At 44.5% G+C, this 23,653-nt stretch overlaps 1 protein-coding gene across 1 annotated transcript in view; it reads left to right on the top strand.

The window, feature by feature from the left end:
* LOC115482132 (glycine-rich cell wall structural protein-like) overlaps positions 1–22,533 on the top strand; it is a gene marked incomplete in the record, with an annotated part of 302,370 nt that extends 279,837 nt beyond the window's left edge. The window contains 2 exon segments of the mRNA XM_030221707.1: positions 19,170–19,211; positions 22,336–22,533. Coding sequence (XP_030077567.1) covers positions 19,170–19,205 — 36 coding nt within the window.
* Between the last annotated feature and the right edge of the window lie 1,120 nt (positions 22,534–23,653).

Below are 23,653 nucleotides of genomic sequence, written 5' to 3'. Positions count from 1 at the left end.
GCGATTTCTGTATACATAACGCTTCATCCATTCAAACAGACACCTTCTTCGGCTTGCACTTTATGCAGTTGGATCCATCTCCTACATATATGGACGTACCTGTTTTCCATGAGAGTAGTACGGGTGTTTTTCAGTCTCATCGTTATGGTGCTACACCTTATAAATGTTTGAATCTGCACAATGTCAAAATGAACGGAGCTCTGCAGTGATCCTTAGTCTGGACACCGAAAAGGCGTTCGACAGGGTGCACTGGGGGTACCTCTTTGTGCTCTTGAACTATATGGGAGTGCAGGGTTGGTTTGGAGACGCATTAACAGCATTGTACAGTGACACTAAAGCAGCAGTATTAGTGAATGGGGTAAAGGGAGAATTTTTCGGATATATCAGGGGACGAGACAGGGGTGCCCGCTCTCCCCCCTCCTCTTTGTCTTAGCGATGGAACCATTACTCCGCGCATTGCGGGGGGATGGGGGGATGCGGGGGGGGGGGTGCCCTTGAAGGGTGAAACAGTTAAAGCCCTGGCCTTCGCAGACGACTTGCTTGTAGTGACTCAGGAGCCTGAACAATCAATACCCAGGATACTGGAGGTGATCAAGGAATATGGGGAACACTCAGGTTACACACTTAACATCCAAAAGTCCAAGGCACTAGAGATTCTACCAGGTGATAGTATACAGTAGAGGATCCCATTACCTATAGAGTGGGAACAAGAAACAATCAAGTATTTAGGAATCAAAATACCTCGAGACCTCTCCCTAGTGTACACCTTGAATGTGAGGAAGCTGCTGAATGATACGAGAGTGAGCTTGCAAATGTGGCAGGGCCTCCCCATATCACTGCTAGGTAGAATAGCCTTATATAACATGGTAATAGTCCCCAAGTGGCTGTATGTGTTCCAGACCCTGCCACTATATCTGACCAAAGCTGATGAAAAACGACTAAACAAGATCTTACAGACTTTTTTGTGGAAAAAGAAAAAACCTAGAACAGCTTTGTCAAATCTACACCTTCCGGTGGAATTTGGAGGCCTGGGGTTGCTGAACATGCGCTACATGACAGTATCCAGTGGCCTAAGACACTTGAATGATTGGCTGAGGTGCACGCAATACTTTACTCCATCTTGATTAGAACTACAAGAGACTGATCAGAGACACATAAGTTACTTACTACACAGACGAAGCAAAGAAGAACTTAGCCTGCTAGATAAAGCGCAGCTCTTGCCGGCAGCATGGGCAGTCTGGCACTGGCTCTGCCGACATCACCAATTCTCGCCTCGCATTACCCCATACCTCCCAATTTGTGGCAACCCAGAATTCCGACCGGGACAGATTTATGAGGTATTTGCCCGATGGAAAGAGAAAGGGCTGGAGTACGTATTGCAGGCCATCAATGAAGAAGGTCGGCCTAAGTCGTGGGCAGTGCTCCAGGCCCAATTCTCCCTGAGTTCCTCGGACTGGTTTCATTATTACCAATTAAAGCACTATATAGAGAGCCTCCCACCAGAAGTGCTAGCGGAAGATGTACAAGAGGAACTAGGTTCGGCGCTCTCTTTGGGGGTGCAACACAAAGTGCCACTAACGTTCTACCATAGACATTTTAAGGACATGGCAAAAGAACCAGATTTTGAGAGACTATCTAAATTGTGGAGTGAGGAATTGGGGACAGAGATTACAACTGCACTACTGTGGGAGCATCTTGTTGGCCACCGCAGAAACACGGACCAAGCAAACTATTGGGAAATACAATTTAAGTTTATGCTGAGGGCGTATGTGCCTCCCAGACAAGCATTCCATATGGGAGTATCGCCAGATGGGGCATGCCCCAAATGTACAGTGGAAGGCGCAACGTTGGGTCATATGTTCTGGAACTGTCCGCAGATTCGGAAGTTTTGGAGGGACTTGACTAAACAGATGGCCATTATTTGGAACGTAAACTGGCAGATGAATGCTCGACTTCTTTTTGGTTACCCGTGAATTTTCAGACCCACTCCGAGGGGCTGCCGAGCTTTTGCCATGCGATCAGTGATGGTGGCGAAGAAAACAATATTGTCGGCATGGCTGTCTGCGGAGGGACCAATTATATCTCAGTGGACAGGACAGATGATTTACCTGCTGTGCACGGAAAGAACGAGCTTGCGAACCCAGAGGCCATTGGGCGTAAGGACTTTTTTGAATTGCTGGATGCCGTTCTGGCTTACGTTGACACCCTATGCTAGGGGGCACATAATGAACATGTAACATAGATGTGCAACAGATGCTATCGTAATAGTTGGAGTGTGAGGACTGTGACTAAAGACTGCAATGGGGGGGAGGGGGTTGTTGGAAGGGGTGGGAGTAGAGTGGGGAGGAGCATAGGGGGAGAAAATGTAAAAAAAAAAGTACTGGAGAGGCAATTAGAAAGACCAGAAGACGGTGAGACCTTTGCTCTTGTGTGCAGTGTAATGAGCTTTGTTGTTGGAAGCATTAAGATTGCAGTGTTAGATAACTGCATAGAGACATCTGTATGTTAATGATCTTTTATGATTTCTCCAATAAAAATTATTGAACCATAAATGTTTGAATCTTTCATTTTGTCATGGAACAAACACAATTATTATTTTCCATGTATTATTCGTCTTCCCTTTATGGATGGCAGTTCAAGATAAAATGGTCTACTGTCTCTTCTTTTTTTCCGTTAAGAGTTGATTGGCAGTGGAAACGTTTTTCTGTAACAACGCACATGCACAGAGGAATTTCCCAAGCCAATCAGTGGTTTGGAGAGTTATTTTTAAAGTTTGGTTTTATTATTTCATTTCATTTTTTATTACTTTTTGTACTTGCACATATACATACTCAAAAACTGGTCTATTTTACTGTTTCATACGTTAAACCGTTTTTTTATTTTCTCTGTATGTTAATCTTTATTGATGGTTTTTTGATGTTCGATGTTACATAACATATATTCTTTTAAATACCAATGATCATTATGGTCTGCTAGTCTGAAGATTACTCTAGTGTGTTATTTCATTACTACGATTATTATTATTATTTATGTTTTTTAAATCTGTAATGTACAAAAATCATTCAGCTATATTTCTCGGCTATATTTTTATACAATTTTATGTGTAAAAACACATGGTGTTTTTATATTTATGTATTTATTTTCAAGAATGGTTATATATGGTTACATATTTGAAAACATGCAGATATCATATAGCTTTTGACAGTCCCTTTTAGCTGTTCAGATGCATTGTATGTATTCACATAATTTATTTTATTTTTTACTTTTGTGTGTAGAATTTTATTTGTGACCCCTGAGGCAGGCACTTCTGGCGCCGCAACACAGACCGTGTCGAGTCCCTTATGTAAATTGGCTCAATAAACACTTTTTCATAACATCTCCCAAGCTGGTTTGTCCATTTGTCGGCCTCTACTTTTGCTGTTCGTCTTCATTTCCCGTGGAGGCTACTTCTGTTCTCTTGGATTTCTACATTCATGTTGTTCACTATTTCTTTGTTCATTGTTCATGCAATGTTAATATGACATGTCATTTTCTTGGCAAACTTCAAGAATTAAAAAAAAAATACTGTTGCCAGTGCCCGCCCCCCACCCCCTGGGTTTTGGGGAGGTAAAGATGGAATTATTTTTCTGGAAAAAAATTGTGTGTGAAGAGATAAAGGAAAGAGTCAACTGGAACATTCAGCACGGTCTCAGAGTTGCCTATTATGTCTATCTTTTCATTCAGTGCAATATATTCTAACTCTCTCATCTTATTTTTTAGGTTTCTGGAATTTGTATATACACATTTCAAACAATGTTTGTTATTCCCATTTACAACTTGCTCCACAGTTGACAGTGATTATTCGCAATCTCTAAAATCTGTCTGCTGTTTATTTAAAGGCATCTGAGGGCTCATTTTCAACCTTTATTTTTTATCGGGGGCCACATTTAATATTTCATAACATTCGGAGGGCCAAGACACGTGTGTGAACGGGCATGCACACTCATACACTCTCTTTCTCTCCATGCTACCCTGCCTTCACCCATTCTCTCTCTCTTATATGTATCTCCCCTGCCTTCACCTATTCTGTCTCTCTCATGTTAACCCCCCCCCCCCCCCAGCCTTCACTGAATACACTCCATGAATTAAATGCCAAAAACAAAAAAATCAAAATAATGCAACAGTATTCAGGAAATATATACAAGTATGTTACGCACTTGGCTCCCAGACAGGCCTAGCTCCCTAGTCCAGCATCTCCCTGAATCTCCAAGAAGCCACACTCTGAATACAATACAACATCAGAAAAACAAAAAGTGATGCATGTCCCTCTGTACTGCAGAAGTATAGAGAGCAGATATAAATTTCAAAAATGGACATATTCCAATTGCAACATCATAAATCTATTCAAAACCAAGTTTATTATCATTAAACCCTCATTATTTTGCCTTCATAACTGCTGTTTAATGATATTGTTTAAAATCACAAAGCAGACTTCTAGTCTGGGTGTGATTCAGGACTCTGTATTGGCAATGCAAGAACAAGTCGAAAAAACAGTCATACACTCAGTTTTCTTTTGAGTGAAACTTAAAATAAGATTGACTTCATATTTGCTGAATAATGATACTGAGCTTAAAATCACACAGATCTACAAACATTGGGCACCAAAAATGAAAGCAAATATGCTTTGGTGATTTTATAAATTTCTCTTTCTAGAACATTATATTAACGTTAAGCATTGTTTATTGAGATTTAACATAAGAACATCAAACATGTAAAATAACAGCATTTCTCATTCAATTAAACCTAATGCAGTTATCTTTAAAGTGGACCCTTCTCTTCCCCCCGAAAGTAGGAAAATAATACATACTATGAAGATGATGATCTTGTTTCTTATAATGTCTCATCTCTCTTGTCATTATAATCCCTTCCTCCAGTACCCCACTAACTCCCTTCCCTATCCCAATCCTAAACCCATGTGACTCCCATCGGTTCCAGTGAGCAGAGCCAGTATGTTTGTTTGTTTTTGCAACATTCAAAGATGGGAGGAAATAAATTCTCAGAAAAACAACTCACTGACATATACTATTAGCTATGGGGTCTTTTTACTAAGGTGCACCGAAAAATGGCCTGCGCTGGTGTAGATGCGTGTATTGGACGTGCACAGGTCCATTTTTCAGCGCGCCTGCAAAAAAGGCTTCTTCTTTTAGCCGAAAATGGACGTGCGTCAAAATAAAAATTGGTGCGCGTCCATTTTGGGCCTGAGACCTTACAGCCACCCATTGACCTGGTGGTAAAGTCTCATGCGTTAACCGGGCGGTAATTGTCAGCACGCGTATAATGCTGATTACTGCCCGGTTAGTGCCGCATGTCAGAAATTTTCCGGAGCGCATAGTGGGCACACGTAGAAAATGAAATTACCGACCGTGCCACGCAGTAGCCGGGCAGTAATTCAAAACTGGCCTGCATAGGACGTGCATACATGCCTACGTGGCTTAGTAAAAGGGCCCCTATATCTCCTGACAAGAAATCCACAGCTTAATTGTGCATTGAATGAAGCAAAATTTCTTTTAGCTTTTGTTTTAAAATTTACCAGTTACTTACATAAAATTGGTCCTAATCCTAGTACTATTAGAAAATGTATTACTTTCTCTTGCTAACCTGTTTCACCCCACTCGTGATTTTTATAAATCTAACATACTTCGTTTTGGTTGCCTTTCCCTGTACCTAGTCTACTTATATTTCTATTTTTTTGAGATGAGCAGCCAGAGCTCACAAATACACAAGGTACTGTTGCATCATAAATCTATCTAGACAGAAACAAAAAAAAGGCAAAGATCTGCCACAGAAATAGCAAATCAAAAGAAAAAAAAGCAGATCAAAAAAGACAAAAAAATAGAACAGGAGGGTAACAGAAGAAGTGGTTTATTACAAGTTACCCGACGTGGCCATGTTTCGCCCTCAGGCTGCGTCAGGGGTAAAAAAACTAATAGGGGTAAAAAACAAAGTGAACCCCTAAAAGTAGTCATACAACCACCTTACATAAGTGCTTCCCAAGCTTACTCAGCAAACTTCACAATGCTATGTTGACTGGCAGCATAAATCTGCCAGTCTATACAGAAGCATGATATCCTCAGTTTTATTTTTCATTTCTTTACAGACTGGACAGGCCACTTTGTCTTTTTTTGCCATCAGTTGCTATATCACTGATTCTATCCTGTTCCTGGGTGGTGACTCTTAATGTGGAACCCACCATTATGGACCTGTGATTAATAGTATTATTCTATATTTGCATCATGTTACACATCTCCATGTTAAATTTCATCTGCCTTTTTAGATGCCTAGGTCCTCAGTCTAGCACAGTGGTCCTGTAATTCCCCAGTCTGCTTGTGTTAAACTGTTCTGAATAATTTTGTCATCTGCAGATTTGATCACGTCACTCATTACTTTCTTTTCCAAATGGTTAATGAATAAGTAAATATATCCTGACCCTGGCACAGATCCTTGGGGCATCTTTCTTCATTACAGAAACTGACAATGTAGTCCTGCTCATTGTTTACCTTTCAACCAGTTAAACCAATTTAAAATAGCACATTGGCTTCTTTCCCTTGACTTTCTGAAAGGAACCTTTAATGAACGACTTTGTCAAATGCTTTTTTTAAATCTAAATACATTATGTCGATTTGGTTCACCTTTGCACCCCCAAAGAATTGTAACAAATCACCGTCTTCACCCTGTCTTCTCCCCTCACCTAATAGAGGCTTGCTTCCCTGCTGTGAGTAGCCCGCAAAAGCTCCGGGTGAAGTCCTCAGATAGGATCCGCTTCCCTGCCGCGACCGCTTTGGCCTATGCTTACAAAAAACGGTATATCAAGCTTAATAATAAACATAAACCACGAGGTTCAGCCACACAGCACCAGAAGTTGAGACTGTTCCTGCAGTATCAAGTTCCGACCCTTGATACTGCAGGAACAGGCTCAACTTCCAGTACCACGTGGCTCAAACCATATCGTGAAACCAGTAGTGGCAGAGAAGGTATTAATCCGCAAAAACAAACCTTTTCCGGAGATGCGAAGGCGGTAGAACGAGAGGACATGAAATGAGATTGAAGGGGGGCAGACTCAAGAAAAATGTCAGGAAGTATTTTTTCACGGAGAGAGTAGTGGATGCTTGGAATGCCCTCCCACGGGAGGTGGTGGAAAACGGTAACGGAATTCAAACATGCATGGGATAAACATAAAGGAATCCTGTTCAGAAGGAATGGATCCTCAGGAGCTTAGCTGAGATTCGGTGGCAGAGCCGGTGGTGGGAGGCGGGGCTGGTGGTTGGGAGGCGGGGACAATGCTGGGCAGACTTATACGGTCTATGCCAGAGCCGGTGGTGGGAGGCGGGACTGGTGGTTGGGAGGCGGGGATAGTGCTGGGCAGACTTATACGATCTATGCCAGAGCCGGTGGTGGGAGGCGGGGCTGGTGGTTGGGAGGCAGGGATAGTGCTGGGCAGACTTATACGGTCTGTGCCAGAGCCGGTGGTGGGAGGAGGGGCTGGTGGTTGGGAGGCAGGGATAGTGCTGGGCAGACTTATACAGTCTGTGCCAGAGCCGGTGATGGGAGGCGGGGATAGTGCTGGGCAGACTTATACAGTCTGTGCCAGAGCCGGTGGTGGGAGGCGGGGCTGGTGATTGGGAGATGGGGATAGTGCTGGGCAGACTTATACGGTCTGTGCCCTGAAGAGGACAGGTACAAATCAAGGTAAGGTATACACAAAAAGTAGCACATATGAGTTTATCTTGTTGGGCAGACTGGATGGACCGTGCAGGTTTTTCTGCCGTCATCTACTATGTTACTATGTTACTATCTGAGGACTTCACCTTGACCTTCTGAGGGCTAAGAAAAAGAGGTCAGTGGGCCAACTTCTGGCCCACTGGCTGTGGGTTCTACAAGCCTGGTCTAGGCACTGCTTATGCATACATGCTGGTTGGTACCATTCGGTTTACTAGTGCGAGTTAATGCCTTTACTTTGAGCAGCTCTGTGGGGGTCTTTTACTAAGCTGTGGTAGTGTTTTTAGCTCATGGTAGAAATCAGCTGGTGATAAATGTCGAGATGTTCATAGGAATAGAATGGGCATCTTGGCATTTACCACTAGCTGATTTATACTGTGAGCTGAAAACACTACCGTGGCTTAGTAAAAGGCCCCCTATGCTGTGTGTCAAAAGGGTGTGGGCTGGACCCAGCAAGGCACCTATATACTTAGGATCTTTGGCAACGGACACCTGTGATGCGACCCAGGTTCCAGCCTCCATCATGGAGCTGGAGATAGGGACCAGTATGCCAGGTGTCCGCCAGTGCTTCTGTCACAGATCATGCAGCCCCATCAACCCCAGCATATCGGGTGGCAGCATTGGTATTATAGAAGGAGCTGATATCTCCACACCCCCAGGAGACTGATGGCTACGGAGTTCAATGGTGAGGTAGGTGGTCAGTCTGCCTCATACTGTGACGTGCTTTATATTGTTATGTCCAGGTCACCAACATAAAGGGATCATCTCCTTTAATGCTTCTATATTCAAGACCTTCCCCTAATCCCCAGAGGGACACTGGCTGAGCTGATGGATATAGGGTATCTGGAGGTGGAGGCCTTCCCCAGCAGAGTTAAGAAGCTAGATACTGGCCTGCCAGATCCTAGGCACTGGCTGGTCCCCCAGTTGGTGAAGAGCTGGGCCAGGAATCTGTCTGGAGATACATCTGGGTGCAGCCGCAACATTCCCTGCACCTCTCTCTGTTGTTTCACCCATCTCCTCACCAACTGAGGGGCCAGCCTGGCTTCTTCACTCAACTCGGGAAAGGCCCCACTCCCCAATGCCTTACAGCCATGACTTGGGACAAGGGAATGGTAAGGGAGACTGCAGGCCCGTGTTTTCCTATCCCACCCCTCCCCCCATGTTCTGCAGTCTCCCTTTCCCAGGGCATGCCTAATAGTGATAGCAACACAGCACCTATCAGCCTTAGCATATCAGGATATAGACACATTTAGTAAAAAGTGGAGACACAGACCTTTGTATGGCAAAATATTCAAAAATTGTTATGATAAACAAGAAAATAAACAAGCTTGGGGGAATACCTATGGTTCATTGCCCTCACTGAGGATGGCTGTGCTCCTTGTGGAGCCTCTGGAGTAGCCCCATCATCTGCTCCAGGAGCTGGCACTGAGTCTGCAGCCCTTGCAGCAATCCTGTCTACATGGCAGCGACTTGCTGCTGGAGCTACAGTTGGGGGTCTGCCCGGCTGGGACCAGTAACAGGCCTGTCAAAACTTGCAGCACCAGCCACAGCAGCTGGCCCGTCCAGCGTCGTTGTGAGAGGAGGGATTTCCTCCTCCTCTTCTTTCCCCTCCGGGGGGGGGGGGGGAGGCATGCCCCTCCATGGATCCTCCTCTATCTCGACCCTGGCAGGCTGGTCCTGGAAAGGCTGCCAATCCACTGGTGGGTGTCCTGTGTGTGTAAAAAGTTCACAATTGAGATCAAGACATCCTACATGGCTTGCATAGTGCAGCACCTGGCTGTCAGTAGGCAGGGACGGGGTCAAGTGTGGACAGTTGTTATCTGGGGGACAGGTCAGATATGTGGCACCAATGAAATGACATAGCAGGGAGGGTGGTAATGGGCATGCAGGATGGGTTGGCTTTGTGCTGTTGGATGTGGGGCCATTGTTTTCATTATTGACAGTGATGTGGGTGTGGGTGGGTGCCCATGCCTTTGTGTCCTAGAGTTGGCTGGGATAAAGCAGGGGACCCTGTGGTAGCAGCCGATCCTTCTGGCCACCTTGTCTGGGATCCCCAGGTAAACGGCGTTTTTTTAGACGTGAAGGTGGGAAAGGTCAGTTTGGGGGCATCTATCTGTTGAGTAGTCATGCTGTTTTAAGGAGTTCACTGATGGCGGCATTGGCGTCCCGTATAAGAGGCTTGAGGAGGCTAAGCCTCCCCAGCCCAACCGTGACCTCCTCACCTGCCTCCTCCTCGAATTCAGCCCCGGATCAGCCATTAACAAAATTGTATCTTCTGCTGGTGTCTACCCCCCACTGAGCCCGCTCACTTCTTTTCTTACCTGCTCTGCTGGAACCTCCCCCTGTAACTTCCTGCACCGTATGTTCCGGCAGCAGAGCCTGGGGCTGTGACTGTGAGCCTGAGTGTTGCAGCATGCAGCTCTTTTCAGTTAGTCACCAACCGAGCAAGGGAGGGAGGTAGAGGATCGAGCAAACTGGTAAGTGTTGGAGGCAGGGGCGTAGGCACGGGTGGGCCTGGGTGGGCCTAGGCCCACCCACTTAAGCCCAAGGTCCACCCAGGAATGGTGCACCCCGAGTCGTGGCATTCCTCCTTCCCTCCCTCGCCCGACCGTCAGACTTCCTCCGCTCCTCCTCCGTTCCCCCCTCAGTTCCGTCCGTCGCCCCCCCCCCCCCGCAAATGTTTTTAACCTGTCCTTTTTGTTTAAGCAGCGACCGACATGAAGACACTGCTTCAAGTTCTCCCTTTCCTCTTCACTCAGTGTCCGTCCCGCCTTTACGATGACGTATTTCCTGTTTCCGCGAAGGCGGGACGAACACTGTGTGAAGAGGAAAGGGAGAACATGAAGCTGGCGAGCGTTGCAGTGCCTTCACGTCGCTCGCTGCTACTGAAAGAAAAAAGCCAGGTTCGTGTGCGGGGGGACGGAGAGGACTCGGAGGGCTTTTGGGGAGCTGAGGGAGGGCAGGGAGACTCGCTGGCCATGGGTGGGAGGGGAGGGGGGAACGGAGAGGATTTGGAGGGCTTTTGGGGAGCTGAGGGAGGGCAGGGAGACTCGCTGGCCATGGGTGGGAGGGGAGGGGGGAACGGAGAGGATTCGGAGGGCTTTTGGGGAACTTAGGGAGGGCAGGGAGACTCGCTGGCCATGGGTGGGAGGGGAGGGGGGACGGAGAGGACTCGGAGGGCTTTTGGGGAACTGAGGGAGGGCAGGGAGACTCGCTGGCCATGGGTGGGAGGGGAGGGGGGGAACGGAGAGGATTCGGAGGGCTTTTGGGGAGCTGAGGGAGGGCAGGGAGACTCGCTGGCCATGGGTGGGAGGGGAGGGAGGAACGGAGAGGATTCAGAGGGCTTTTGGGGAACTTAGGGAGGGCAGGGAGACTCGCTGGCCATGGGTGGGAGGGGAGGGGGGGACGGAGAGGACTCGGAGGGCTTTTGGGGAACTGAGGGAGGGCAGGGAGACTCGCTGGCCATGGGTGGGAGGGGAGGGGGGAACGGAGAGGATTCGGAGGGCTTTTGGGGAACTTAGGGAGGGCAGGGAGACTCGCTGGCCATGGGTGGGAGGGGAGGGGGGACGGAGAGGACTCGGAGGGCTTTTGGGGAACTGAGGGAGGGCAGGGAGACTCGCTGGCCATGGGTGGGAGGGGAGGGGAGGGGGAACGGAGAGGATTCGGAGGGCTTTTGGGGAGCTGAGGGAGGGCAGGGAGACTCGCAGGCCATGGGTGGGATGGGAGGGGAGGGGGGAATGGAGAGGATTCGGAGGGCTTTTGGGGAGCTGAGGGAGGGCAGGGAGACTCGCTGGACATGGAGAGGAGGGCGGGGGGGAGAACATTGCTGGAGGGAAGAGGACAGAGGAAATTGCTGGACATCAGGAGATGGATGGATGGAGGGGAGAGAGGAAATTGCTGGACATGGATGAGGGGAGGGGAGGGGAGGGCAGGGGCAGAAAACATAAGGACACAGGAGGATGGTGGACATGGTGAGTGAAAAAATATCAAATAGAAAGAAGACACTGCATAAAACAGAAGACACTGGGACCAACGCAAATAGAAAAACTAAATGATCAGACAACAAAGGTAGAAAACATTTTTTAATTCAGAATTTATTAATTGGAATATGTCAGCTTTTGGAAATGTGCATCTGTGATATTTTGCATGTAAGTTTCAGTTTTTCTAGTATTGCTGCATGCTGAGTCTGACTTCTTGAGATAACTTTCCAGTTCAGAAATTTGCCTTCATATCTGTTGTGTCATGTGTTTTTCATGTGTGATCAAGGTGCAGTATTCTGCTAGCGTGTAGTATTTGCAGCCTTTTTTGTTTTGTTTTTTTTGTTTCACTAGGTTGTGTACTGGTGTTTTAGAGCCCGGTGTAATTATAGTGCTGCCTTTCCACGCATAAGGTTGTAGCTCGTCCTGTCCTTGGAATTAGTGCTGTTATGGTTTGGTAAGGTTATAAGTGTGTTTTTGCACAAGTTTGTGTATAGTGTTTTGCAGTGGAGTATTTGTGTATTGGCCTTACTGAGGTGGCACCAAAACATCAGAAAGGGTGTAGAGCCTAAATCATGACACACTACCTCTTGAAGGATCTATATATGGTCGTTAATAAAAGGAGCTCATTGTGAACACTATCCACCCTAAAAAGGTGTTTTGTGGCTCTACGTGAGAATTGTGATATGATCCCTTGTTTCATATTGTTGATGGTCTGCATTTTCTGTATCGGTATATTGGTGTATTAGGGTCTGCCCAGTGTAATATTTATGGTACAGTAAGGTTCTGAGTGTGTTTTTGCACAAATTTGTGCATAGTGTTTTGCAGTTGAGCGATTGTCGCTTTGATTGATGCTTTGAGCAACCACTTTATTCTTTGACATATGATACATATCTAATATCTAAATTTATTTAAAGGTATTAATTGTCAGTGGGGTGGAGCTAGGGAGAGGTGCCAGACCATAGACTGGAGGCGTGGAAGGAAGAAAAGTACTGGACAGATTGGTATTAATTGCCTTTGGAGAAAGTCTTCAGCTAACAAAGCTTGAGGATCCTCATTAGCTAAAGTATTTATATTTTGAGGTGGAGGTATGGCGGAGCAGTGATAATTTTGTGCCCACCCACTTTAGGCTCAGGCCCACCCAAAATTGGCTGTCTGGCTACGCCACTGGTTGGAGGGGGGAGGAGCGGGAGTATTTGGGTCTCTTATTGATTTGCTTTGCTGAACAGGAGAGGGTGGTTGTAAACGAAGAGTCCTAGGAGGAGATTTAGCAATGCATTAACACATGGTACTGCCTGGTCACCCGATTATGAAAATATATAGATGTTTCATTCAGCAATTCACTTTTTTATGTGAAATAGGAAATGATGGTGACTGGTGAGGGAGGAGAAACAGAGGGGTGATGATGCAGTGGATGATGACGGGAGGAGAGAGAGATGGGGAGAGATGTTGGATGGTGGTGTGGGGCAAGACAGTGGGGCAGTGTTGGATTGTGGCAGAGAGAGAGGTTTTATAAGTTAAAGTTAAAATAAAAGTAAATATTTTGTTTCATGCAGATCTCTTTTGTTTGAACATAACTAAATGGGCTATAAGCCCCTAATGCAGTCCATTGGTTTTCTTATATTTTGTTCTTGTGATGACTTATACTGTGCCAAAATTTAAAACTCTTATCTCTAACTGGTCATTAATAAAAGGAGTTCATTGTGAACACTATCCACCCTAAATGGTTGTTTTGTGGCTGTACATGAGTAATTGTGATATTATGATCCCTTGTTTCAAATTGTTGACGGTCTGTGTTTTCCATATGGGTGGTATATTAAGGTCTGCCCAGTGTAATATTTACAGTGCTGCCTTTTCATGCATAATGTTCTTGCTCTTTGAGTCCTCGGAGTTAGTGCTGCTATGGTACAGTAAGGTTCTGAGTGTGTTTTTGCACATTTGTGCATAATGTTTGTGGTTGAGGGATTGTGTGTTGGCCTTATTGAAATGGATGGAAATAGCAGTGTTTAATAATTGATAACATTTTTGAATAGTATACATTGGTTAATATATGCTTTGAGCAACCACTTTATTCTTTGACATGTGATACATATCTAATATCTAAATTTAATTAAAGGTATTGTGACTATTTTACTTTTTTTTCTGTGTGTTGTCTAATTATGGATGTAAGCCCCATCCCTGGCACCACCCCTAACCCCCCCCCCCCTTTAGCCTCCCCAAACAGTTGGGCCACCGACCGCCTATGGATGGCGGTGACTGCCATAGGCACCCGGTATAAGAGGCTTGGGGAGGCTATGCTTCCCCAGCCACAGCAGGATGGATCAGCTGTTTCTATAGAAATGCTAAATAGTAGTACTAGTAGTAGTAGTAGTTCTCCCGCGAGTCCCGCTGCTCTGGGGGGTTTAAATAGCAGCAGCTGCAGTGAAAGCCGTCTCTAGCCTTGTGTATAACCAGTTGTAATTTGATTACCTTACTGCTGGGAGAGCAGAGCAGGGGGGTTGGCTGGAGGTGTCGTGGGTTGCCAGGGAGATATTTAACTAGGACGAATTCCTGCACCTGAGCACTTCATACCAAAGAGACTTGCACTGACCCCTGAAATTTTAAAAGTGCTAAAAATAAGTTTTAAAAGTATTTGCATTAAATCTAATTGCAGAATTTAGGTGCTAGGAAGTGGGACTGGTATGCTATGTACTCAAATTTGCTCAAGCCATATGCAAATTAGTCCGTTTTTGGGAGGTTCTCATTTGCATATTTATGGGTAAAAACTGTTGGAAATGTTTATAGCCTTAATGTTAGGGCATGGCTCTGATCAAAAATGTGAAGTTTGATCCAAAAACGAAGGGTTTAGCTAGTGTTTTTGACTAAAAATTCCCATTAGAGTGTCTGTATGTTAATCTGCATTCAAATAGAGCTCTCTGATTGGATGAGCAGCTCCTGTTAGAAAATCTGCCCGGGAACAGAGAGGAGAGGAGAGAATCAATGGGTGGGTGGGTGTGGATGGCTGGAGGGGGGCAGGGGAGAGGAGAGAATCAATGGGTGGGTATGGATGACTGGAGGAGGCCAGGGGAGCGAAGAGAATCGCTGGGTGGGTGTGGATGGCTGGTGGGGGGGCAGGGGAGAGGAGAGTTGCTGGACATGGATGGAGGAGAGGGAAGGGAGAGAGAAGACATGGATGGAGGGTAGGGAAGAGTGAGGAAGGAGATGAGATGAAGGAAAAGAAAGAGAGAAAAACTGCACATGGATGAAGAAAATAGGCAGAAGTTGGATCCACTGGACAGTCAAGTCTGCAGAGGACCCAGCTTTTACTTACGGATGGAGGACAGGAAATGAAGAAGAAAGGCAGAAAGTAAAGAAATAAATGGAAAGGAAGCCCTGGAAACCAGGGGCTTAGCCAGAGAACAGATTTTGGGTGGGCCTAGGCAAGAAGTGGGTGGGCACCATGTGCTCTCCCCCACCAGCACAAACAAAATATCTCTGCTGGCGAGAAAACGCTTCTTTCCATCTTGGCTTACCATCAGGGGGAAGTCTTCAGCTGATAGAGCTTGGGATCTCCACCAGCTACCACTAAACGGGTGCTACTGTTGGGTGGGCCTGAACCCTAAGTGGGTGGGCCCTGGCTCACCCAGGCTCACCTGTGGCTACGCCACTGCTGGGAATGGAGTTAAGAGGACAGATAGCAGCAGAATCGGATACTGGGCCAGCATGATCAGAAAAACAAAGTCACCAAACAAAGGTAGAAAAGATCATTTTATTTTCATTATAGTGTTTGGAATATGTCCACTTTGAGAATCAGGTGCTCAGCATTAAATGTTTATATTTATTTACTTATGTATGGCATTTTATCCCACATTAAACATGAATTAGGATGTTTTGTGGCTCTACATGAGAATTGTGATATTATCCTTGTTTCATATTGTTGACAGTCTGCATTTTTCGTATGGGTGGTACATTGGTGTATTAGGTTCTGCCCAGTGTAACATTTATGGTACAGTAAGGTTCTGAGTGTGTTTTTGCACAAAGTTGTGCATAATGTTTTGCAGTTGAGCGATTGTGGTTAGTATATGCTTTGAGCAACCACTTTATTCTTTGACATATGATACATATCTAATATCTAAATTTAATAAAATGTATTGTTACTTTTATTTTTATTTATTTTTTCTGTGTGTTATCAGACAATTATGGATTTAAGCTCCACCTCTGGCCCCACCCCTAACCCCGCCCCCTTTGGCCTCCCCAAACAGTTGGGCCACCGACCGCCTATGGTGACTGCACATCTGTCCATACTTCATGGCCATACTTTGAGGGTGGCTGGGGGGGGGAGGGGGAGAAGGAACTGTACACATGAGTGGAGGTTCCCATGGCAAGAGTTGGGGGTGCACCATAATGTGGATATTTCAAGGGCCCCCAGCTTCGCCCTTGAGAGATGTCTCACAGGACAACATACGGACCATTGGAGCTGACACTGGTCTATCCAATGAGTGTGAGTTAGGGGGCATGATAGAGCATTAATTTGAGGGGCCAGGGATACTGTGAGGGTCCTCTGTGGTCATTGTACTGTCATCCTTGATCACTCTTTTGTCAGATGTGTTTGGCATAGGGGTTAGGGCTGTGGTATCTGAATGCAAAGGTTGTGAGTTTGATTCCCCCTATGGGTGTTTGTGTTACTCTTTTATTTCCCCCAGATGCAATGTGGTAGGTAGGGATGTGCAACACACTAAGCACTTCTGGATTGGTGGCTGGAGGATGGTGACCAAAGGGCGTCCCCCCCTCCCTAATTCTTTATCATGTCATCTCAGGATGCGTGCAACACCTATAGGGGTTGCAGGTACACTGAAAGGAGGGTAGCTGCACACTCAAGACCTAATAGGGGACGGAGATGTTTTAGGGGTGCTGCGTGTGGGGTACTTAAATTAGGCCCTGAGGCGTGCTCTCAAGCGCCAGATGAATTGTGGCTCCTTATGGTGCATGCGCCTAAACCGGTGCTGCAGAGATTCTAGGTCTCGAGGGACCCTGAAGTGCTTGCAAGACACAGGTTCAGGTGATGGGCCTTCTTGCCTTCACATACATAATTCTTGGTTAAAGACATACTGTGCAATGCTCCTCACATGGCCTGGGACACATGACATCAGGCAGATTGGAAGGGGGCTGAGGGGGTGGGTATGCATTACACAGCACAGGTGGGGTGTGAGCTGAGGTGGGCCTTGGAACAGAGGGTGGCATGGTGGACTTTGTGTGAAGCATGTGCGCAGATGCTGGGAGGTGGGGGATGATCACTGGGGTAAAACAGGTGTGCTTTTGGGTGGCTCACTGTACTTTATGAGCTGCTGCCAACATTCCCAAAACACTGCAAAGAAAGGCTCTCTAGCGTCCCAGCCTCCATTAGAGCAGCCATCGCCTCACTAAAGGTGAAGACAGACTATCTGGAAGGAACAGGTGGTAGCTTGGAGAACCAAAGCAGAAACCCAACAATAAGTGTAAAACAGAAAAAAATACATGCAGTCCCACCCACTGAAGCATCCCTCCAGCTGCCCACATCCCTCCCCCTCCCCATACCCACCCCCTCCCCTTTATCTACAAACAAAGTTTGCCCACATATTCCCAGAACAACGGCCAGGTAAATGAGGGCATTTCACATGAGGATGTTATCAGGGCACCCCCATCATCCACCAGTCAACAAGATGCTGTAAAGAGAACAATTTCCAACCAAGGCAAAATGCCACTGCCAACACATTGATATTGGTTGTCAGAATACAGTCCTATTAGAGAAACTCATGCATCCAGCAGTGCACACTCACAGACCATGCAACAACTACACACACCCCCCAGCAGAATCCTCTGCCGCAGCAAATGTTCATCCAATTTTGCACTTCTTGCACTGTATTAAATGTTTTTCCTTTGCCCTCCGCAAACACCTTTAACTGAGCAGGATATAATAGCATAAACCACCACAAACTGGTCCATAGAGATCCCAAGCTCCAAAAACAGCAAATTTGATCCTCAGAAGTAATGCAAAGAAGCAGAAAAAGGTAGTTTCCATGGGTGCCCCCGAGCAGCTAAGGACCCAGTATCTCTCTCTGCTCAGAGCATCATGTGACCTCAAACATTTCTCATTTTTAAAAGCCAAAATTAGTCAATGCTCAAGGCTGAAATTTTGCAGGATTATGCAGTTGATATTGCTTTATCTTGTGGTATAAATAAGTTACATACCCCCACTTTTGGTACCTTTTCGCTCAAAGGGTCACATTTTTATAAGTTGAATAAACTGTACATATTGCCAACCTGCATTGTTCACACTCACATTTTGATTTATTTCAGTTTTCCTAGTAGAAGGAAGGGAAACCCACACCTGCTAACATTTTCTTCCTCAGGTGGATTTACCAGTTACCAAGCATTCAGGGATAGTCTCAAAAATAATAAGAATATATAGAGAACAATTCTAGACAAATCGTGGGGGATCTCCATGTGTACCAAGCAAACATTCAAAACATTTGTCCTGGTTGGAGGAAAAGGATCTCAGAGACCTACATAAGTTCTCAAAGAACTTACTGTGTTACAAGGGTCAAGTTCTCACTCATTGATCCTAAAAAAACCTTCACCATTTCAACATTATTAAATGGAATTTGTATATGCAATTGAGTTCAAATCTTCAATTAAACATAAGCTTAACAATGTGACACAATGTAAATTCTGTAATAGAAGACTGTAATATACTTTCATTCACTTGACCCTTATAACACAGTAAGTTGCTCCGAGTGCTTGTGTAGGTCTCTGAAATCCTTTTCCCTCCAACCAGGACAAATGTTTTGTTGACCCCAGGCCCAAAGAAGTCCTTAAGGGGGTGCTACAGCAGATTTAAAATTGTGTTACTGTGTCAAAATAATTTCTTACCACATTTGCTCATGAGATCTGGGATATTATTGTCAGAGGCATAGGTGGGGTTGGGAGGGCACTCCCCCAAATGGATTTTGAATGAAATGGCACCTGTGCTGATTTGCCCTACAGCCTTGCACTGACGCCTATTTTACAAAAGGTCTGCTTCCCTTGCATCAAAACCTCACTGCACTTCTGCTTATTTTGTGTTTAAACCAAAACATGTCTTTACATTGTAAATGAACTTACACTGGAACTTCCTCCCCCAGGAGAATCAAAACGGAAAGGTTATAAAGTAAAAGAAAACCACCGAGTGAAGTCTCATGGTATCATTGAGTTTGGTTCTAAAGCTGATGTGGCCCCTATAAAATGATTGTGCTATTCTGTGATTTCTAAAATCATGGCTCTGATTCCTTCCTTTTAGGGTGGTGGTTCCTCCCCCTCTGACTGACACTGTGTGAAGTCCAAACTTTTGTTTTTAATATTTCTTCCATTGCCAGATTGAAAATCATGTCATTGCCTCAGAAAAATTGCCTCTTTGTTAACAGTTTCTGTTTTCTATTCTAGAAAAAAATGCTTCTTGGTCGTATCCTTGACGGCTAATTGCTGGTAATATATATATATATATTTCTTGTTTTATATATTAGCAGGTTTTTTTAATAATCAGAAATAATGTTTTTTTTGCAGAAAGAGTAATGAATAGTCTCTCCAGGCTGCCCAGTTGAGGGTTTTTTTCTCTAGTTTTCTACTACTTTTAAGTTGATTAACACCAACATCTACTTCCCACCCCTCTTTCGACTCTTTCCCCATTACTGGTTTCTGAAATATTTACTAAATTTTACCACTTCATTGGCAGGATGTGACAATTCTATTTCCATGCACCTCCAGTTCCAGCTCAATATTGTGCAATTTGGGCTTTATTGTGCCCATTAATCAGGAGGTTCTGGAAAGAGACAAGCTTATTCTCAGACAGCCCAGGTCTGTAAGAACTGCAGAGGAGGTGCTCGACAATCTCCTGAGCAAAGGAGATTTAAAATCCTCTATATTACACCAATTCCAAGCGTTATTGGTGGGTTACAGAATAAAAATATATAATCAGCCACAACATAAACACAAACATAAAAATAGTACACACTGAGGGCCCTGTTTACTAAGCCGTGTTATAGGCGTGTTAGCATCTTTAACGTACATTAACCATGTATGTGCGTTAACCGTGTACATGCCTAAAATATCCTATAGGCGCCTACACAGTTAGCGTGCGTGCTAATTGTAGGCGCGTTAAAATTCTAACGCACCTAAGAGTTTACAAATCTCTAATTCTACCATAGGCAATATCACCTAAATGGACAATCATCAATAAAAAAAACATCAATTAAGTTGCTTAAATGCTTTTGAAAAAAGCAAGACAATCACTACAAAACCTGTGTAAAGCTGACAAATAAGAGCACTATGAAAAATGATAAATATGTGTGAATGGAGGAAGCTCTCAAAAATACTTTTCAGCCACTTACAGCTGCACTGCAGTAATTGTTTTTTATATTTTGGAGCCAAGAGGGCATGTCTGAGGGCAGCGAGCGGGCATTTCTGTGCTAACCAGATAGTGTATCAGCATTGCCTTGTGCGGATTTGTGCAGGATTGGCACTTGAGCCCTTATTACCTACAAAATAAGTGGCAGAAAGGGCTCACACACTAATTTTGGTTAATGCCATGCACGAATGGCAACAGTAGCGCATAGAATCACTCGAGCCAGAAACTAATATAGTAGAAACTCACAATCAAAACATTTTCTGTATAAAAGCTAAGCAGGAGCACTATGAATGACTCAGCATCAAAGAGTACAAATTAGCATAAAAGTAGTGCATGCCATTAATTCGGAAAATGGGAAATCAGCCACTTTTTGGCTGTGGCAGAAATAACCTTAGTGTGCGGGAAAGACCTACTTAAGGGCACGCTACCACAGCTTTGTAAAAGGAGCCCTTAATGTGCTTAACAAAGAATACATAACATGTATCCATAAAGTTTTTTTTAAAACCCACTGTTTCTAAATACTAATAAAAATTAGTTACTTGTCTTCTGTGAATCTTAGCATGGAGCTGAATTCAGTTAATCTGCAACCCCTTCAAATTTGTTTGGAACGTGTGGCAGATTGGCTTAAAGAACAGCGTTTGGTTCTAAACACAGATAAGATGGAAGCCTGCTGGGTTACTAGGTCATTCTCTTCACCAACTATTATTCCTGGTCTGTTTGGTAAGAATATTGTTCCTGTCCCACCCTTTCGGTATCTCAGAGTCATTCTGGATTCTGCTCTGTCTTTTGGCCCTCAAATCTCTCAGATTGTCAAAACAGGTTTCTTCTTCCTATGTAAGCTATGGTCAACTCGCAATTTACTGGATTTTGAAGCACTTTGTTCTTTTGCAATGAGAGACCAGGGTTATCAGACTACTTTTTGTATATTTTTTATTAACTGAATTTTGTTAGACTTCTCTTGTCTTTGTATACCTGGTTTATTTTGTTTCATTCTCTGAATGAGTGTCACATGTTAGCATGGACTTAGGTGGTTAGTTCTTTCCTATTCCTATTGTTGACTATTTTTATTGTAAACTGCTTTGATTTGCCCGCAACATAGGTGGTGTAACAAGTTTAATAAACGCTAGCACCGTGCTGAAATTCTGGGAATGTCCCTGACTCACCCATGTCCCTCACATGGCCACACCCTCTTTGGAGTTGCACACATAATGTGCAAGCTGCAACAGTAGGAATAACAGCAAATTCTGATCGTGTGAGCACAATGCTCTCCTTGGTTGACAGAATGCCAGATCAGCTTCAACACCAAAGGCAACTGCATCCAAATCATTTTAAAAACCTACAGCATAAAATTCTGGCAGTCTCCCACCGCAGAGCAAGAACCCTTTAGTTTTTCTGTTTTATTAATCAGAAAACAGGAATAACAGCTGTACTGATTGGAGATTTACTGTATGGAAAAAAAGAGAACAGGTAAAATAGAAAGTAAATAGTGCAATAAAATTAGTAAGCATTTTAGTCACAGCTAATAAGCAGCCAAATCAGAATCTCTCTATAGCACAGTCCAAGCTAATGAGGCCAATCAAAATCCTTCTGTAACACAGCCTGAGCTAATGAGTGGCCAATCAGAATCCCTCTGCAGTACAAGTTAATGAGTGGCCAATCAGAATCCCTCTGCTGTACAAGCTAATGAATGGCCAATCAGAATCCCTCTGCAGTACAAGTTAATGAGTGGCCAATCAGAATCCCTCTGCAGTACAAGTTAATGAGTGGCCAATCAGAATCCCTCTGCAGTAAAAGCTAATGAGAGGTCAATCAGAATCCAGAGAATGTACTGACAGCAGCTGGCCTTACGGAATTTAAAGGGGTTTGGACAGATTCCTGAGGGAAAAAAGTCCATTGAACATTATTAATTTTTTTTTTTTTTGGGGGGGGGGGGGGGGGGGGGTTGCCGGGTTCTTGAAGCCTGGATTGGCCGCTGTCGGAGACAGGATGCTGGGCTTGATGGACCCTTGGTCTTTTCCCAGTATGGCGGTGCTTATATATGTACTTAGTATAGTTAGTGCTAATGAATAAGCAGGATAGTCCCAAAGTGGAATCAGAGCTAACAGTACCTAATTAACCCTTAATATTTCTATAAATGAGTTTATAATTTTTCTGTGGCTGGTAGACTCTGCTCTCTGTTTATTGGTCTTATTTTCTGTTTTTCAGAGTCCTGACCCGCATCTCCATATCAGCTGATGGAATGTGAAACGTGGCAACTACAGACAGCTGAATCCTCTCTGCTCCTTTCTGTTCAAGGAACCTTTCTCCATTTCAGCTGGCACATGAAGAATCTTATCATCTAGACTTTGCATGATTCTACTGTCCCTTGTATCACTTTCTCAATAAAATAAAAGCATTGAAATACCTGGTTCTTCCACTTTCTTCTCTTTGCCCAAGAGACAGGGACAATGTCTTCAAATCAGTTTTGTGTATCCCATGACATTAACAAACCTCAATCTTAAGCCAATGTATGCGCAGTAGGATCTCAGTCTCTCAAATTTACTGCTAATGCTTGCTGCAGTACTGATAGGGAGTTATTAAGAAAAAAATGCTATTTTATTGGTTAAAATATACAAATATAGATGTGCTGACTTTTAAATTAAAACAGTTGAATATGTGTGGTATGTGATAGGGGTAGGTAATCATTAACATCAGTTATGAGTATCCACTTTGGATAAGGTCTTGCTTCAGTGCCTGCCTTTTTAGTAAATGCTGTGGGTTGTAAGTTGCAACAGCAATTGATCAGGTTGATTTTTGAAAGCATAGTGCAGCTGGGTCACCCAGCATATTGTAAAAGGCCATTATCATACAATAAAACTTAAAAGAAAGTAGAACTAAACTAAGATAAAATGGGGGAGGAGGCCCATGTATACAAACACAACAGTAAAACATTGAAAATTAAAATGCTGTTACAGAGGCTCTGCAGAGAACAAGAAATTGAGTGGGCTTCAAGTAATACACATGGCTAGGTAGTACTAAACAAAGCTAGAGAAGCTTTTCCCAAGCAGATTCCACCAGATATTACTCAGACATGAGACATGTCATCCTGCTTGTCCTATCCCCAACCAGGCCCCTCTCCAAAGGAAATCACATGAGGTTAACACTTCTCCGGCGTAGTCTCTACACTATGGAACGCACTCCCAGAAAGGATTCACCTAATGCTGTACTACCTCAGGCACAGGTGAAAGCCTGGCTGTTCTCCCAAGCCTTTGATGCAGGGGTTCTCAACCCAGTGGGTTTGTAGCCTACTCACAATGAATATGCATAAGCTAGATTTGCATACAATGGAGGTAATGCAGTAATTTCCAAACCTAGCCCTGGAGGCACCCAGTCAGATTTTCAGGATATCCACAATGAATATTCATGAGAGATATTGCATGCACTGCCTCCACTGCACGCAAATCTATCTCATGCATAGTCATTGTGGATGTCCTGAAATCCTGACTGGCTTGGTATGTCCCAAGGACTGGGTTGAGAGAACCCC

Source organism: Microcaecilia unicolor, chromosome 1, assembly GCF_901765095.1.
Source record: "Microcaecilia unicolor chromosome 1, aMicUni1.1, whole genome shotgun sequence".
NCBI classification, from domain to species: domain Eukaryota; kingdom Metazoa; phylum Chordata; class Amphibia; order Gymnophiona; family Siphonopidae; genus Microcaecilia; species Microcaecilia unicolor.
The sequence above is the reverse complement of the archived record's forward strand: the minus strand, read 5'-3'. Positions and strand labels throughout refer to the sequence as shown.